This window comes from Muscardinus avellanarius (assembly GCF_963383645.1).
Source record: "Muscardinus avellanarius genome assembly, chromosome: 21".
Taxonomy (NCBI): domain Eukaryota; kingdom Metazoa; phylum Chordata; class Mammalia; order Rodentia; family Gliridae; genus Muscardinus; species Muscardinus avellanarius.
The window spans coordinates 22,279,575-22,297,387 of NC_137807.1; the positions used below are offsets into that span (position 1 = coordinate 22,279,575).

General features: G+C 51.5%; 1 protein-coding gene across 1 annotated transcript in view; it reads right to left on the reverse strand.

Moving 5' to 3' along the window:
* Positions 1-3,337: 3,337 nt before the first annotated feature.
* Positions 3,338-17,813, reverse strand: part of CORO1C (coronin 1C) — a gene marked incomplete at both ends in the record, with an annotated part of 46,616 nt that continues 32,140 nt past the window's right edge. The window contains 7 exons of the mRNA XM_080717742.1: positions 3,338-3,457; positions 4,355-4,597; positions 4,678-4,735; positions 6,943-7,088; positions 9,291-9,395; positions 15,059-15,178; positions 16,123-16,304. Coding sequence (XP_080573868.1) covers positions 3,338-3,457; positions 4,355-4,597; positions 4,678-4,735; positions 6,943-7,088; positions 9,291-9,395; positions 15,059-15,178; positions 16,123-16,304 — 974 coding nt within the window. The remainder of the gene's footprint in view (positions 3,458-4,354; positions 4,598-4,677; positions 4,736-6,942; positions 7,089-9,290; positions 9,396-15,058; positions 15,179-16,122; positions 16,305-17,813) is intronic.

Below are 17,813 nucleotides of genomic sequence, written 5' to 3' on the forward strand. Positions count from 1 at the left end.
CCGGCCTGCCCACCTGAAGGCAGGGTGTTCCGTGACCCACGCCTGTGAGCCAGTTATGACTTTAGGACGTTTTCGCATGCCAGGGCCACTTAGAGTTAACAGCTTCTTAAGCACCAACAAAGTTTTTTTGGACACAGAACGCTAAGCACAGCAAGGGAAGTAACCTTTAAAAAATGGAAGTTCTCTCCAGACAAGGTTGCGCTGGTCGTCTGGGGATAACACGATGGTCCTTAGGTCTCCTGGCAGAGAATCAAGGCGGCCGAGGCCAGAAGGCCGGGCCTCCATGCGTCTCCCTGCTGACCATGGTCTGCACAGCGTCTGCCAGCTTCTCCTTCCTGCAGCCTGGGGCTGACCAAGAAACTGGCCGCTGTCCCGCTCGCAGACCAAGGCAACTTCAGGATCAGGCGCCCAAGGAGGGGCTTTTCTGTTAATTCTCCATCCCACTCAAACACTTAGAAGGAGCTGGGCGTGGCGGCGCTCACTTGTAACCCCAGCATGGGGAGGCTGAGACAGGAGGGCTGTGGTTCCAGCCTCAGCTCCTTAGTGAGGCCCTTTGCAACTCAGTGAGATCCTGTTTCAAAATAAATAAAAAATAGGGCTGGGGTGTAGCTCGGAGGTAGAAAGCCCCTGAGTTCCCTAGTACTGCAAAACAAACAAACAAACAAACAAACATACAAAGACTTAGAAAAGGTAAACGGTGGGAAATCCTTTGCTAGAAACCCTGAAATGCCAGGAGACAATGGCAGCATGTACACAGGGAAGGCAGAGGGTTGTGCAATCCAGCTGCCCCCAAGAACCTGCTGCTGGGACACAAGCCACAGCCGAGCCAGGAGAAGCTTCTGAGGACACGCGCTCTCCAGCCCGCGGCTTGTGGTGGCCGTGGCGGCTTCGTGGCGGACATAGGCAGTATTCCTCCAAGGTAAGAAAAACACGCAAGGAGGGGCGCTGGCCAGGGACACGGGGCTGGAGGGCTCTGAGGGCGCACTTACCTTCTCTTTCTGTTTTGTGGGTCTGGGGGTGGAACCCAGGGGCATTTGACCTCGAAGAACACCCCCAGCCCTATTTTTTTTATTGCTTATTTTGAAACAGGGTTTCGCTAAGTTGCAAAGGGCCTAAGTAGCTGAGGCTGTCCACGAACCATGGTCCTCCTGTCTCAGCCTCACAAATGCTGGGATGACGAGCGTGTGCAGCCACACCCGGCAAGCTTGCCTTCTGAGAGACCCCACCGCATCTCCCGGCTCAGCCGCCGCCCCACGCCCCAGCCCGCGCTCAGAGAGGACGGCCACCTGGCTGGTTCGGAGCTCAGAGAAGCTGTGTCGGGCACTGAGGGGTAGGTAGGCTGCCTCTGAGACAGACGACGGCTGAGGTGCGAAAGAGACACGGGACACCAATTTGTAACCAATGACTTTTATCTTTGAAAATGGAAGCAGTGTTTTGACAGAACACAATGGCCGCTCTATAAGAGCGGATCTAGGAGCGATCCACTGTTCTCCTCCAGATGGCATGGCTTTGAAAAGAAGAAGATGACAAAACAGGAAAAATAGTCTACAAGCGTCAGGCACCTACTCCAGCCTGCCGGGCATCCGCTCATTACATACTCAGAAGCTACCCACTAAGTCCCAGTACTCCTCCTTGGCCTCCCTCTCCTCTGGTCCAGGTTCCGGGTGGTATCCTGCAGACCATGCAATTCTGTTTAATTTGACATCAGAACCTTCAAACATTTCTGAGTCTTACAAAGGTTCTCAGCAGATTACATTGATAAAAAGAAACAATGTAGGCTTGACTGTAAGCCGCTGTAATTATTTTCTTTACATCTCATTATCCACAGCAATATTAAAAACACACACATACACCCCACACAAAACCAAACCAAACATTCAGTTGCCCTGAAATTGCGGGGACAGCAACCCCAACCTGGTTGGTAAAGAGCGTGTGCCCTTCCTCCTTGGCAGCCCTGCGAGGTGGTGCGTTCCCGCGGGCTGCGGCCACAACCCGCCTCCTTCCCGCTCCCTGCCCCACACCCCCAGCCCGCAGCCGGCTCCCCACAGCACGAGCCCGCGTGGCCCCCCGGGCTCCCACGTCAGAGCGGGCTCTTCAGGTCTGGCTCTGCGAACACGCACTGTGAGAAATGCAAGAGGAACGCGGCCCAGCCAACCTAAGCACGGACAGGTGGCCAGCAGGGCCTCTGGCCCGCTCTGGCCAGGTAAGCTGCAGGGGAGCAGGGGCCCCCCACCCCCGCGCTGTCCCATCCCCGCTTCCTTCTAGACACTCCCCTCAGCCTTGCGGCCGCGGCCGGCAGCACTGTCTGAGCTCACCTTGCAGGTGTGATGGAAAGCGGGGCAGAGCTGGCCGGGGACCTGGGAGGGACCGAGCCGAGCAGAGGCGGGAAGGGCAGCTCTGTGGGTGTACGGACAGCACAGGACGGAGGGCTCGGACAGCGAGCCCCCGCGAGCAGACTCCCCTCCAGGTTCTGCTCTCGGCCCCTCACGGCAGCGTCCTCCTGCCCCAGGCCCCGTCGGGGGCTGGCCGCAGCCTGGACCACGGCATTTAAGTGACGATGGTGACACTGCGCGTGTAACAGGACCGCAGAAGCGCGTGCTAGTTTGGGTTGGAGTATAATCGTCTGAAGCACAGGACCAAGAAGCAAGATTCCATTCTGGCACCACCACCCAACTTCTAGAAGAGAGAGAGGAGAGAAAGGACGCGATCCGAGCGGGCGCCTCCGTCAGGAGGCTCAGTGGCACGGGGCCGCGCGCCCCGCGTGCACGACCGCGACCAGGCTGTGCCGCGAGCCAGCACCCGGGCCGCTGCTCTGATTGTTCTTCGATGAATGTTTATACAAAATAATATCTTCATTTAGTTTATAAACATACACAGTGCTGTCCCTTTCAAATTAAGGGGAAAAAAAACCACACACAAATACTGCAAAGTAGCAAAATACAAAGGAAAAAAGCTACTTTGGGTTTTGGCAACATTAAAAAAGAAAGAAATATAAAAAGCAATGTGGCATTGGTCCCTATTCGATAAAAAAAAAAGATACTTGGGCATGACACTGAATCAGAATTGGTTTGTTTTCTAAAATTCAGAATATCTGGGATTTTAAAAGTAGCACTCTTGTCTTCAAGAGTTCAACAAGTCACATAACACTTAGGACTCCAAAAGGCTTTCTGATAAAAAGCTCAGCTTTTTCTGTTTTCTTTTCTTTTTTGCAAATGTGGGAGACGAATTGAGTCCCGACTGGAACGTGGCCCACGTCCTGCGGGCAAACCTGCGCCATCTGGGCTGCCGCTCTCGCCCTCCGCCCTCCTCCCGGGTCCCTGGCCGGTGGGCGGGACCTTCAGGCTGCCATCTTAGCCACCTGCTGTTCTAGCTTGGAGATGCGCTCGTCTTGACTGCAGATCGTGTCTTTTATAGATTTGATCTCTTTCAAAATTTCATCCAACTTGGCTTCATTTTGCTAAAAACAAAAGTCAAACAAAAGGAGGCAGTGCTTAGAAAGCATTAGATAAGCCAGCACAATTCACTTAGCACTTAAGATGTCATTTCAGACTTTGCAAATGGCAGGCCATACAGACGCCAAACTGTACAGAGGAGCCATAGGCCCCGGGCCTGCCGAGGACACGGCCGGCACACAGGAGGGCGAGGGGGTCCTCCAGGCACTCCGCACCCCATCCCTCCAGGGCGAGGTCTCTAGCTCCTGGCCCTCTGGAAGGTCTCTGAGGGAAAGCCCTCGCTTTCCACAAAGGACCTTTCCTTCTGCCGATGGGGCACACGCTTGGGCGTGCTGGTCCTCCAAGGCACCCTGCCTCTTCGTTCCCCTTACCTGCTCAGCGACAATTCCCTCTTTCCCGTCTGGCCTGGGACTCCATTCCACAGCCCACACACTGCCACACACTGCCCCTCTCCTCCCAGGCCCTGGCTCCCTGCAGCAGAGGTGGGGATGGCAGTGCTCCGGCAGCGGCAGAATGGCCCCCGGGGCTCTGCCAAGGTGGCCCGTTGCTAGCTACACACACACACACACACACACACACACACACACACACACACACACACACGGCCAGGCCACTCAAAGCACCAGCACACTCTCTCCAGAGGCCTCCTCTTACTGGGTCCCGTGACCCCACACTCCCGAAGCAGATGGATCTGGGGTGAATCAGTCAAGAAAACCCCGCAGAGGTCCTAAGCCCAACACCTGCCCCAGGCATCCCCGAGGCTGAGGTTGGGAGCCGTGTGACCATAACCCTCTCCAGCCGAGGGCCCAAGGGCTTTCTCATTTTGCAGTCAACATGGCCACAGTTGGGGCGGCCTCAACGGCGCTCTGGACCTCCCGCCGCCCTCCACCGGGGCTGCTCACCCCGCCGGCCCCGCCTGTGGCTGTCCTGGGGACGCTGGGGTCGCACTTCTTGCTTGCAGCGGGCTTGCTGTCTAGAATGTTCTTCCGGACCACCTTGAGGTCCCTGTTCTTGCCTGGGACATAGCCGTGCTTCAAGGAGATGAGGATCGGGTCGGCGTCCTTCCCTTCAAACCACTCTTCCGCCTCCAGAGCGGCGTCCGGCCCGGCGGTGTCAGGGTACAGGTCGTCTTGGAAGAGGTCAGACTGCAAGAGGCATTTGGGGGGCGCGTCCGTGAGGAGGAAGCCTCGAGTTGGACACACAGGTGCGGGAGCGGGACACTCACCTTCCTGGGGACAGTCATGATGATCGGCTCACACTTCCTCTCATGGAGCTTAAAGAACCTGCACGGGACGGAAGACAGGCGCACAAGGTGAAGGTGTGTCTGGACAGCAGCATCAACAGCGCCCTGCCTCCCCGCCATCTGGATCAGGCACCTCTTGAGCCATCCTGGTGACAGGAACCAGGAGAAAATACCAGGGCCCCAGGTGTCTCTGCCAGACAACGCAGGCTGGAGAAGAGAGCCCCAAGCGGCGGTCTGCAGTGGAGAGTGCCACGCCGACAGCGGCTCACTCGGGAGAAGTCTGCGCGCTCCCACACAGAAGTGGACGCCCACTCGTTGGTGCCTACGCCCCGAGAGTGCCAGAACTGCTTCCAGCTTGAAGTGGCCGAACATTTATTAAATATAAATAGGATTTTAAAATGGAAAACAGAGCTGGGCCTGGTGGCGCACGCTTGTAATCCCAGCATTTGGGAGGCTGAGACAGGAGGATGGCAGTTTGCGGACAGCCTCAGCTACTTAGTGAGGCCCTCTGCAACTCAGTGAGACCTGGCTTCAAAATAAAGAATAAAAAATAGGGCAGGGGGTGTAGCTCGGAGGTCGAATGCTCCTGGGTTCCAGCCCCAGTACCACAAAAATAAATAAATTAAATAAAAATAAAACCAAATGAAAAGTAAAACAATCCTAGGAAGAACGATTTTCCCATTCAAACAAACCACATCAAGTAAAATGTGAAGTCGTCCAAGATGTGGGAAGAGTGGGAAAGTGAAGCGGCTTGGCACCCGTGGAGACGCAAGAGCTTCTACCTGGGCAAAAGGGCACAGGACTTTCCTCACATCTTACAACAAACAAAACCAGAAACATTTGTCTTGAAAGCGCTGAGGAAGCCAATAGTTTTCTCCCAGCCAGGATGGGGCTCAGCAAGGTTCCTTCTGCAGGTCTTGGCAGGAAAGGTACCCGCGCGAGGACGCCCCGGAGCGCCGGGTGCGGGAGGGCCCAGCAGGTGTCAGCACTGCGGCAGCCAGAGCCCGCGTGCCAGGGCGGCAGAGCATTTGTGAATCCACCGCCATCCTTTGAGATCCTGACGGCAAGCCCAGCCGTTTACTCTTTCAGCAGAAAAGGGCCACAGACAAAGCAAACCCGCTTTCAAAGACTTAATTTTCAAAGACTTAACAAACCCCTGCGGGCAGCACTGTGGTGAAGGCGGGGCCGGGCCTGATTTCTGGGGGCGCAGCGCGCTCAGCCTCAGTCTCTCACCCACAAAGGGGATAAACAACGCTGCCACGCGGGTTGTTAGGAGCACAAGGGTCAACCCGGGTGTTGAGCACGGCGCCCAGTAGGTAGTGAATGAGAAACAGGAGGCGCCCCGAACAGCTGCGCTCACGAGCTTTTCAACGGATGACAGTCAGATAAATGTTCTTAAATACTGGATACCACTCTAAGTTCAATCTACTGTGACCATATTCTGATGAGGCTGGACCAACCACGATTTAAAATGCTCTGTGGCCGTGTTCTTCCATCACTCCAGCTATTAGAAATGACGGTTAATATCAAAAGGGGTTTATAAAAATTCTTTTCCTATGATTTTTAAAGATTTAGGTATCAATTTTTTTTGGTAGTACTGGGCATGGACCACGGGGCATTCTACCTCTCAGCCCTGTGCCCCTCTTGGCTCAGTCACCGCGCCGGGCTCTGCGTCTCAATTCTCATCCTGGGAGCAGAGCAGCAGACACTGCTCTCTCGTGCTGGTTTTGGGGTGCTGGGGCTGAGCTGTGAGCCTCTTCACGTCCGCTAGACGCCGTCCCCAGCAGCGGTGCGATCTAGCCTGGGCAGTGCGGGCCTGAGTCTCAATGAGCACCTCCTGCTGCCCGGGGTGGGACCAAGCCTGCCCCTGGCGAGCCGCCAGCTTTGCAGGGAAGAACTTAAATTCGTCAGCAGGGGAAAGCAGCAAGCATTGTGGAAGACTGTCGAACCCCTACGTCCAGCTAAGCCCCCGCGCTGAAGGACCTTCGGCTTCTCGAGGACCGGCGGAGCCGCAGCCCAGGGCAGCACCCAGCTTTCCCACCCGGGGCCGGCCCCCAGCGCTCGCCCACCGAGGAAGCGCACCGCCCCAGGCGTGTGCACACGTCAGCTTAGCTGCTGACCGCTAGGCTTCCAGCGTGGCAGGAAACAGGACAGCAACTGGTTCCACACCACACGCGGGGAAGGAGGAGGACGCACAGAAGCCCGCCCGCCGTGGGGAAGGCCACGGGTGGGCCCCGCCGCGCCTACCTGGCGATCTCGCACTTGTTGACGTCCAGCCCCCTCTTGGGCATGTAGCCCATCCCCCTCTGCGGCTCCTTGCTGCTGAACGTGTTGAGGTAATGGACGTATGGAGATTCGTCCGTGATCTCGAAGTAGCGGATACTGCTGTCACCCTACAAGGAATCAGAGACAGGCGTGTTTAATGTTCGCCGAGACTTCCGGTTCACGTGGGTGTCCCTCCTGTCGGACTCGAGGACTCTCGGGAGCCCGGCTGCCCAGGCTGACCTTTCCATCCTCAAAAGAGGCCTGCCGAAAATATCACACGTTTCTTTTCCTTGAAGAATAGCCTCTTTGGCATGCCCTCTGAAGGGCCGGTCTCAACCTCCTTCCAAGGGCTCTCTTTACTCCCGAGCCGAGAAGTGAGGTCAGAGTCAGAGCAAAAAGTCCACACCTCAGCCAAACGCTCAGCTGCAAACTCCGCCCAGCAAGTGAGCGCTCGTAGTATCACAAGGGTCCGCTCCCCGCCCAGCCATGCTGCACCAGACCACCAGAGAGTGGCGACAAATGAGGTTTTTCTAATTAAGAAACATCAGTTTCCTGGGCGTGGTGGCGCACGCTTGTCATCCCAGCGCTTGGGAGGCTGAGACAAGAGGATCACACAGGTTCGAGGCCAGCCTCAGCTACTGAGTGAGGCTCTCAGCAACTTAGTGAGACCCTGTTTCCTAATAAAGTATAAAATAGGTCTGGGAGTATAGCCTGGAGGTAGAAAAGTCCCTGGGTTCCACTCCCAGTAACACTCCCAGTAACACTCCCAGTAACACACACACACACACACACACACACACACACACACACACACACACACACAGTTTCCTTGAGTGCCCTGTAACTTCAGAAAGTAGTACTATCTCATTGCAAGGTATAAAATTCTATGATTATAGAGTCGGGCGTGGTGGCGCACGCTTGTAATCCCAGCATTTGGGAGGCCGAGACAGGAGGATCATGGTTTGCAGCCAGCCTCAGCTACTTAGTGAGGCCCTTTGTGCACCTAAGTGAGACCCTGTTTCAAAATAAAGAATAAAAAATAGGGCAAGGGGTGTAGCTTGGAGGTAGAATGCCCCTGGGTTCTATCCCCAGACTCACACACACACAAAAAATAAATTTTAAAAGTCCTGTGATTATATAGCTCAGAATGGTCATTTTTTTGGGAGATCGAACGCCCAAGCAATGTTAATCTAAACATAAGTAATTAATAGTTACATAACCCAAACACTAAAGGCAACCTCGCCCAGGAGAGGACACAGCGCCCCACACACCCACGCACACAGCAGCAGCGTCCTGCCCAAACAAGGCCCCTCATTCTCTTAATGTCTATGATTTTAAGATCTAAAGGAGCACATACTGCTCATTTCCTGCACATTCAAAATGTTTCCCGGCTCCTCTTAATACTATCTGGCGGCTGCTCATTTCGTTTATTCTGACTCGGTCTACGCCAGCAATGTAAGGCCCATGCGCTTGCAACTGTGAAGGAAACAGACAAGATCTCGGATGCTAACTAACTGACCTAGAAAACGCAAAGCGGCTCGGCATCCCACCTCGGCAACGATGGGAAAGAACACGCGCCCTCCAGGGGCTGCGCCAGGAGCTCCTCTTTATTATTTATTTCCACTACGTGAAGTTCTAAGGAGAATCCAACCTACATTATCAACTACGCAAGTGAACAACAGTAACGGCGAAGCCAGCAGGCGTGGCCAGGCCGAGGCGGGCGGGCGAGGAGGGAGGCCTCCTTCTGCAGCCTCCGCCCAGCCGGCGCCTGCCCCAGGCCCAGCGCCCCAGGCCCTCGCAGCCCGCGCCACACGGCACGCTGCTCGTCACGAGCGCCGGGCACGCGGCACTCAGGACACACACGCTGACCTGGGTTATCTGATGGTTTCCAGCGTCAGAGGCGACGCACTGATTACACATCCCTGGTAACAATACAGAGAGACCTAAAATCACCAGTCGCGTCGCATTACTGGATGGGAACAAAATACCCGTCTGCTGTGTGTGGGGTGGAACCCGAGGACCAGGCAGGCGAGGCGTCCACCGCGCTCAGAGCCCCGTGGGCTCCCCTTCCTCATGAGCGCACCGGAGAGGACGCCGCTGGACTCAGCCCGCGCCGCCCGACCCCAGCAGTCGGAATGCGTGACCGGCGCTGCGTGTAGGACCTAAAACACACCGCAACTGCCTGCGCTAACTCAGCTGCGCACACGCACACGATAGATTACACAACTCAAACGGCACGAGACGTTGGGCATCTTCGGAACCTCTGGAGGATAAGCTCCCCCTCTTACGGGACTCAGTTTTTTATCCAAAATCAGAGGCGCGCTGCTTACCTTCCCACATAAGTAAATGATACTGGTGTCGGGGTCGTAGAAGGGCAGCAGGACCCCATTGCTGGTGTCCATTTCATGAAGAGCAATTGGCTCCTGCATATTTTTCTGAAAATAAAATACACACATGGTATACGAATGTACAAATATCATCATCATATTATTATTATTATTAGTAGTAGTAGTAGTAGTAGTAATAGTAGTAGTAACAGGGTCCCACTTGGTTGCTGAGAGCCTGGCTAAGCTGTTGAGACTGACCTCCAACCCAAGGTCCTCCTGTCGCAGCCTCCCATAGACTATGATTACAGACGTGTCCTGCCACACCTGGCTGTGTCTACATTTTTATTTTTTTGCAGTGGTGGGGATGGAACCCAGGGCTTTGTGCATGTTAAGCAAGCGCTCCACCGCTGCCCCAGCTGTATATACAGCTTTTTTTTTCTTTTGGTGGTACCTGGGATAGAACCCAGGGGCCTACAATCTTCAGAGTACACTCCCAGACCTATTTTTTTTTTTATTTTTTATTTTTATTGGTGCACTGTATTCATACATCATAGTAGGATACATACTTTTGTAGACATACATGCACACTTTTCCCAGTCAGCCCCCACCCAATCCCCACCCCATTCTCTCCCTATCCCTCCCTCCCATGCTTGGCTTAGTAGTTGACATCTAGTATTATGGCAATTTATCTAAAATTAAAAATGATAATCTCACATAACAGTTTCATTTGTCTGATACCAAGCTTTTGATGACTTAAAGATAACATTTCAATATTTCTTTTTGCTTTCTATCTTACCAGAGAATATTTTTTTCTATTTTTTAGGTGAAGCTATCATATATTTATATATTTATTTTTCAGAAAAAAATCTATCCTAATATGGAATATGGAGTCTAGGTACCCAAAACGATCTTGAAAAAGAACAAAGCTAGAAGATATATATTTTCTGTTTTCAAACCATATAAAGCTACAATAATTGAAACAGTGTAGTACTATTCTAAAGGCAGATATATAAACCATTGGAGTTAAATAAAAGCCTAGAGCTAAATTCTTCCCTATATTGTCAAGTTATTTTTGACAAGGTTTCCACGAACATTTGGTGGTGGAAATGATAATCTTTTAACTAAATATTGTTAAAAAATAATAATTACATGGAAAAGAATAAAATTGGACCCTTACCTAATCCCATATACAAATATTAACTCAAAATAGATAATAGACCTAAATATAAATCTTAAGACTATAAACTTTTAGGAGAAAATCTGAGTCATAAAACCTCACAACATTGAAATTGGCAGTGATTTCTTGGTTATGATTTCAATGGCACAGGCAACAGAGGAGTATACAGACTCCCTAAAAAATAAAAAAATAAAAATTGTATATCCAAAGACAATGTAAACAGAGTTAACAGTTACTAATAGAATGGGATAAAATATTTCCAATTGCTATATCTGAAGGTATATTAATATTCCAACTAGAAATCCTAAAAATTAACAACAATAAAGGCAAACAATACCATTTAGAGATAGGTAAAAGACTAACATAAATAATGAATCTCCACAGATAACCAATCTTAATTGTCTGTTGAATGGAAACTCCTGTTTCTCTGGTTCTGGTGTATGTTACCTATTTCTTCTTTGTAGTTAATCTCTTTGAGTATTTTCTCTAGTGCTGGTTTTGAAGACAAAAATTCCTTCAGTTTCTGTTTGTCATGGAAGCTTCTTATTTTTCCATCTAATTTGATAGAAAGTTTTGCTGGGTAGGAAATTTTTGGCTGGAAGTTGTTTTCTTTCAGAGTTTGGAATATGTTACTCCAAGCCCTTCTGGCTCTCATGACTTGGTTTGGGAAGTCTGGAGTGATTCTAATTGGTTTGCCTCTGAATGTCACTTGGCCCTTTGTTTTTGTTGCCTTTAAGATTCTCTGCTTGGCTTCCACATTGGTCATTTTGACAATTATGTGGCGTGGGGATCCTCTTCTCCGATCCTGTCTAAAGGGAGTTCTATAAGTTTCCTGGACCTTTGTATCAACCTCTTGCTCTATGTTTGGAAAATTTTCTGCTATTACTTCTTTGAAGAGATTGTTGATCCCTTTGGTTTCACTTTCTTTTCCCTCCTCTATTCCAATTATTCTTAGGTTAGCTCTCTTAAAATGGGCCCATATTTCTTCAATATCAGATTCCTGCTGTTGGATATTTTTTTCTAGATTAGAAACTATGCGTTCATTTTTGGATTGCTCATCTTCTAAGAGCGAGATTCTGTTCTCCATGTGTTCTAATCGGTTGTTTGTGCTTTGAATTGAGGCCTTTACTTCATTAATTGCGTCCTTTATCTCTTTTTGGCTCTCTCTGAGTTCTTTTCGAAGCACCTCTATTATTTCTACAGTTATTTTCCTGATTTGATCTTCTAGAAATCTCTGATTTTCTGTTTTATCGGGTTCTGATGTTGTGGGGTTGTGGGCATTCATTGCTCCAGTATTATTCCTCTTTCCCATGATTTCAGAAGTTTGTGCCTTCTCTGGGTTCTTCCCTTGGGTCACTATGACTTCCCTTAAGGTGTTCTGGATCTCGAGTCAGTAGTATCTCGGACCCCACTACTCCTTTACTGGGTTTTATCACAGAGTATCCGACCCAGAGAGTCGATAGAGGCTGCTTTAGACTGTGGGGGGTGCCAGGTTGCACGTTCTCCTATGTTGTGATATCTCTGCCACCGCCCCTCCCCCACTGGGTCAAGTCCCAGGGAGTACAGTACTGGGATTTCTCCGCTGTGGCCCGCAATTTGACTCACTGTTCTTGAGTACGCAGATGTAGCTGTACTGGCCTCGCTGAATTCTCTGCTGCTGCCGCCGGTGGCAATATGGCGCCGCTGCTACACCCTCGGCTATGGGGCTGGCGTTTTTCTTCTTGGTTTTGATTTCTACTTTGAATCCCTGCAGCGTGTGCTGAGCTCGGCCACTGGGAGCTTTAGATGCTCTCTGCGCGGAGAAATCCCGCCTAGCTATTCCGCAGTGGCTCACCTCGGCTTGCTGTAGCCGTCCCGTGTATTCGCCGGTGCCTCTGGCAGTATGGCGCTGCTGCCGCGTCTATCGCGGCCTCGGGCGCGAGGCCGGTGTATCTCCTCTGTGGCTCTGTTCTCAGTCCGCTTTCTCTCTGGAGCCTGGTGATTTTTTGTTTCACTGGTGATGGTGTTTTCTGGCTATGAAAGGTGCTGATTTTGTGGTAATGGAGATTTGTTGTTAGCGGGGCTCTTAAGCCCCGCTTTTCTCGGTCGCCATCTTCCCGGAAGTCTCCAGACCTATTTTTTTATTTGGAAACATGGTCTCTTAAGCCAGCAAAGCTGGCTTCGAACCAGCACGATCCTCCTGTCTCTGCCTCCCAAGCGCAGGGATTACAAGCATGCCCACCACGCCCGGCTGTATATACATTTTATTTATTTATTTATATTTATTTATTTATTTATTTATTTATTTTGGTGGTACTGGGGTTCCTGGAAGCCCTTCTACCTCCGGGCTACACTCCCAGACCTATTTCATATTTTTATTTGGAAAGAGGGTCTCTTAAGCCAGTACGACTGGCTTCGAACCCACGCGATCCTCCTGTCTTCACCTCCCAAGCGCGGGGATTACAAGCGTGCCCACCACGCCCGGCTGTATATACACTTTTAAAAGACAAATTTTTGTAACTTTATTATATTTTCTTAATTTAATTAAGTGAGCCAGTTTCCTAGAACAGTCCAGTTTAAACACTGCACAGAAGTGTCACATGTAAATAACAACAGGGACCAAACTCACTGAATGATGTTTATCAGACGACATAATCACCACACATGAGCGTGAACCATGACACAAAGGGGAACTCTTATCCTTTGTGAATATTTTTTTTCCTTATTATAAAATAAATAAGGCCGGGCGTGGTGGCGCACGCTTGTAATCCCCGCGCTTGGGAGGCAGAGACAGGAGGATGGCGCAGGTTCGAAGCCAGCCACGCCCACTGGCTTAGGAGACCCTCTTTCTAAATAAAAATGTAAAAAAAAAAAAAAATAGGTCTGGGAGTGTAGCCCAGAGGTAGAAGGGCTTCCAGAAACCCCAGTACCACCAAAAAAAAAAAAAAAAAAAGAAAGAAAGAAAAAAAGAAAAAATAAAAATAAAATAAATAAGCCAGGCGTGGTGGGCACGCTTGTAATCCTAGCATTCGGGAGGCTGAGACCGGAGGATCACAGTTCACCGACAGCCTCAGCTACTTAGTGAGGCCTGAGGCCTTCCGCAACTCAGTGAGACCCTGTTTCAAAATAAAGAATGAAAAATTGGGCAGGGGCTGTAGCTCAGAGGTCAAATGCCTCTGGGTTCCATCCCCACACCCTAAATAAATAAATAAATAAATAAATAAATAAATAATAAAAAATACATAAATAAAAATAAAATAGAAAGATCAGGCAGGAGGGTCATAAGTTTGAGGCCAGCCTTGGCAACTTAGTGAGACCTTATTTCAAAATAAATAGGGCCTGGGGATTAGCTCAGAAGTAGAATACTCCTGGGTTCAATCCCCAGGACCAAAAGAGAATTAAAAAAATAAATAATACCAGGCGTGGTGGCGCACGCTTGTAATCCCCGTGCTTGGGAGGCAGAGACAGGAGGACCGCGCTGGCTTAAGAGACCCTGTTTCCAAACATAAAGTATAAAATAGGTCTGGGAGTGTAGCCCGGAGGTAGAAGGGCTTCCAGGAACCCCAGTACCACCAAAAAAAAAAAAAAAAAAAAGATTATATATACTTTTTTTTGTGTGTGTGTGGTACTGGGGTGGAACCCAGGGACTTTTCTACCTCTGGGCTATACTCCCAGACCTATTTTATACTTTATTTGGAAACAGGGTCTCACTAAGTTGCTGAGAGCCTCACTAAGTAGCTGAGGCTGGCTTCGAACCTGTGATCCTCCTGTCTCAGCCTCCCAAGCGCGGGGATGACAAGCGTGCGCCACCACGCCGCGCTCTACATGTACTTTTAAGAATCATCTACAGTTTAGAATTTCTTTTCTACTTATGCCAGTTGTACTTTCTCAAACGTGACTATTTTGATTTAGACATTTGATAAGAACCTATGAAATGTAACTAAGTATAAAATAATTTCCCAACTCTAAAGCACTGGACTTTTCATCCCTGTGAGTGTGTTCTGAGGGACTGAACCCAGGGGCATTCCACCTCCACACCACACCCTCAGCCCTATTTTATTTTGAAGCAGGGTCACACTAAGTTGCTAAAGGCCTAAGTAAGCAGAGTCTGGCCTTGAACCTGCAATCCTCCTGTGCCAGCCTCCCAAGTACTAGGTTACAGGTGTGTACCCCTGGCTCTTCCATTCTATTTAAAAAATACAGTCAAGTCGGGTGTGGTGGCACACACTTGTAATCTAGTACTTGGGAAGCGGAGACAGGAGGATCGCAGGTTCAAAGCCAGCTACTTTAGTGAGGCTCTCAGCAACTCAGAGAGACTGTGTTGCCAAAAATATAAACAAAAAGGTCTGAGAGTGACGCCTGGAGGTAGAAAGCCCAAGGGTTCCACCCTCAGTACCACACACAGTGTACCGTCACTGTAGATTCCTTGGGAGTACTAAGAGCGCATTTTTGAAATATATTTGTCAGTATATCTCCAGGGAGGATGGGCACCCACATCCCCCTGAAGCAAGCAGGAGTCTGGGAAACTACACCATGAATCCTAGGCTCTGCTCGCTGTCCACAGCTCTGCTCGGCAGGGAGCTCAAGGGGGCGTGGGAAAGGCTGGGAGGCCTACCGGATTCCAGAGCGCCAGCTGCCGCTCACTCATGCGGCTGAACCCAGTGGTGAAGACGTTGCCGTCGGCCAGGAAGATGGCTCTCATGGGCCTCGCTCCCTCGTGCGCCTTCTCCTTCTCCTGGGGAGAGAGGAGAGGGGCATCACACACATTCCAACTCCAAGAGGGAGAGGCAGCCCTGGCCCGCCCGGTGGGAGGTGGGCATGACCCCCAGGAGGGTGAGCAGCACGGGGCGCTCTGGTGGCGGGCCCCAGCCTTGCTCCCTCCAGCACCCCGCTGCCAGCCGGGCACGACGGGCACACTGCAAACAAGCAAGAGGCCGCCGCGAGTGTGTCTGAGGACCGCAGCTGCAGGAGGAAGGCCTATGCTTCCGCCAGCACCACGGGGTAGAAGCCGTCCAAGCTGGCGCGCCCCTTCCTTAACCTCGTCTGCAGCGGAGCGCGCTGCTGTCCACCCTTGGAAGGCTCGGGTGGAAAGCACCGCGCAAGGCGGGAAGAGTCTTGACAAGCACTGGCCACAACCGAGCCGGGGCCCTTTGGAAACAGTGCTGCCGAGGGGCCTCAGGAAGGGGCGTCAGCGTGCGCTTGGGCGCCACGTTCTTGGACCTGTAACTTCAGCCTGACTTTAAAGACCCAGCGTCCATCTCTGCTTAGACGTGAGCTTTGTGGAGGCCCAACCAAGGCAGCAGCTGAAAGGACCTGATAAGCTCTGCGCGGCGCTGGGGACAGGGCGGGGGCCCACCCTCCAGCCAGCACCGCGCCCCAGCCCAGCGCCCTGGCTGCGCCGATCACACCTGCGAATTCTGAAGGACACGAGTGAACTGGTAAGTGTTTCTTCTGAGAAGCGGCGGCCAGACAAGAGAAAAAAGCTGAGTAAGCCTGGCGACGTCTCGCACACGTCTGAGGATGCGTGGCGGGGACAGTAGGAAGCCCGACAGGCCTCTTCTCCTTCAGAGCTGGCGCCCGCATGGGCGAGGGCCCACGGAGCACGGTCCTGCCACCTGCCTTCAAGGCTGGCGCTCACAGTGACTGAGCCACAAGCACTGGGGCTCCCCGCGCACTCACAGCCACGATCTCCTGTTTCCTGGGGTCGATCACCCGCACTTTCTTGTCTTTGCACGCTGTGCAGATGAGGCTGCCGTTCCGGCTCCAGCTCACGTTGTAGATCATGTCTGAATGCATGTCGTCCAGGTTGATGAGGGCTTCCCCCGTCCCCACGTTCCAGATGATGATGGCATTATCACAGCCTGAAACGAGAGAAACCAGGCCCGCGCAGTGAGAGGCCCGGAAGCCGGGTGCGGGGTGTGGGCCTGCAGTCCAAGTACTCAGAGGGCCGAGACAGGAGGATCACAGGTTCGAGGCCAGCTTTGGCAACTGAGCAAGACCGTTTCAAATACAGTAATAAAATAAAATGGGCTCGGGGTGTAGCTCGAAGATAGAAGGCCTGTGGGCTCGACTCCCAGTACGGCCCCACCCAGAAAGGAAGTGCCTGTGTAGAAACACATCCAAGAACTATAAACGTGGCGAGGAAAGCCGGGTGTGTGGGCACGCTCGTCATCCCCACGCTGGGAGGCTGAGACAGGAGGATCGCACAGGTTCGAAGCCAGCCTCAGCTACTTAGTGAGGCCCTGTTTCCAAACAGAGTATAAAATAGGTCTGGGAGTGTAGCCCAGAGGTAGAAAGCCCCTGGGTTCTACCCCCAGTACCACAATAAATAAATAAATAAATAACAGGGCTGGGGTGTAGCTCAGAGGCAGAATGCCCTGGGTTCCATCCCCCGTAAAAGAAAGAAAGAAGGAAGGAAGGAAGGAAGGAAAGAAAGAAAGAAGGAAAGAAAGAAAGAAAGAAAGAAAGAAAGAAAGAAAGAAAGAAAGAAAGGAAGGAAGGAAGAAAGGAAGCTAAGTGCTGTGAGGACACGTGTGTTGGGAGCCAAGGAACTGCCGGCGGGCGGCTCTACTCACTGGGAGCTTACAGCCTGAAGTGACGATTCATAGAGAAGTAAACCACTAAAGGAAAACACAGCTCCTGAATCTGGGGCTCCGATTAAATGACCACAGTCAAAGAACCACAGTAAAATGGAATCCCACAGCCGGGCGTGGTGTGCACACCTGTAATCCTGGTACCCGGGAGGCGGAGACGGGAGGATCGCAGGCTTAAGGACAGCCTCAGCAACTCAGCGAGACTGTTTCAGAATAAATAAAAACGGGCTGAGGGTATAGCTCAGAGATTTAATGCCCCTGGGTTCAATCCCCAGTAGCACACATACATTTCAACACACACAAATAGAATCCCATTTTTTTTACAGTTAACTGGACTGGTGAACCCAAGTAATTTCAAACATCACAATGAATACAGCTTCTTTCTTTTCCAAAGGAACTCTGGGTGGCAGGTTATTCAAACCAGCAATGCTGTGCGACAGGGTCTTATATATGAAAGCACGGTAAACTCTGCTGGTGGGAGGAGCGCAAGGCCTGGCCTGTCTGCTCACAGTGGGCCTTTCCCGAGGCCAAGAGTGGCCGGATGGTGGTGAGAAGCCCAAACCGAGATCGAGCAGGCTCGCGGACTCGGAGTCCCCGAGGCCCACACCCCTCAGCTCCTCAGCAGCGCCCTTCCCTGCACCAAGGGTCTGCCCCAAGCCCCTACACAGAAGCAGTGCGGATGCTCCCAGGACCTCAGTTCAAGGATTACGCAAACAAGGCAAGAGCAGCCTATGGGTGAATTCTTTCTGTAAGGCAATTTCGTACATGCTCTGGATA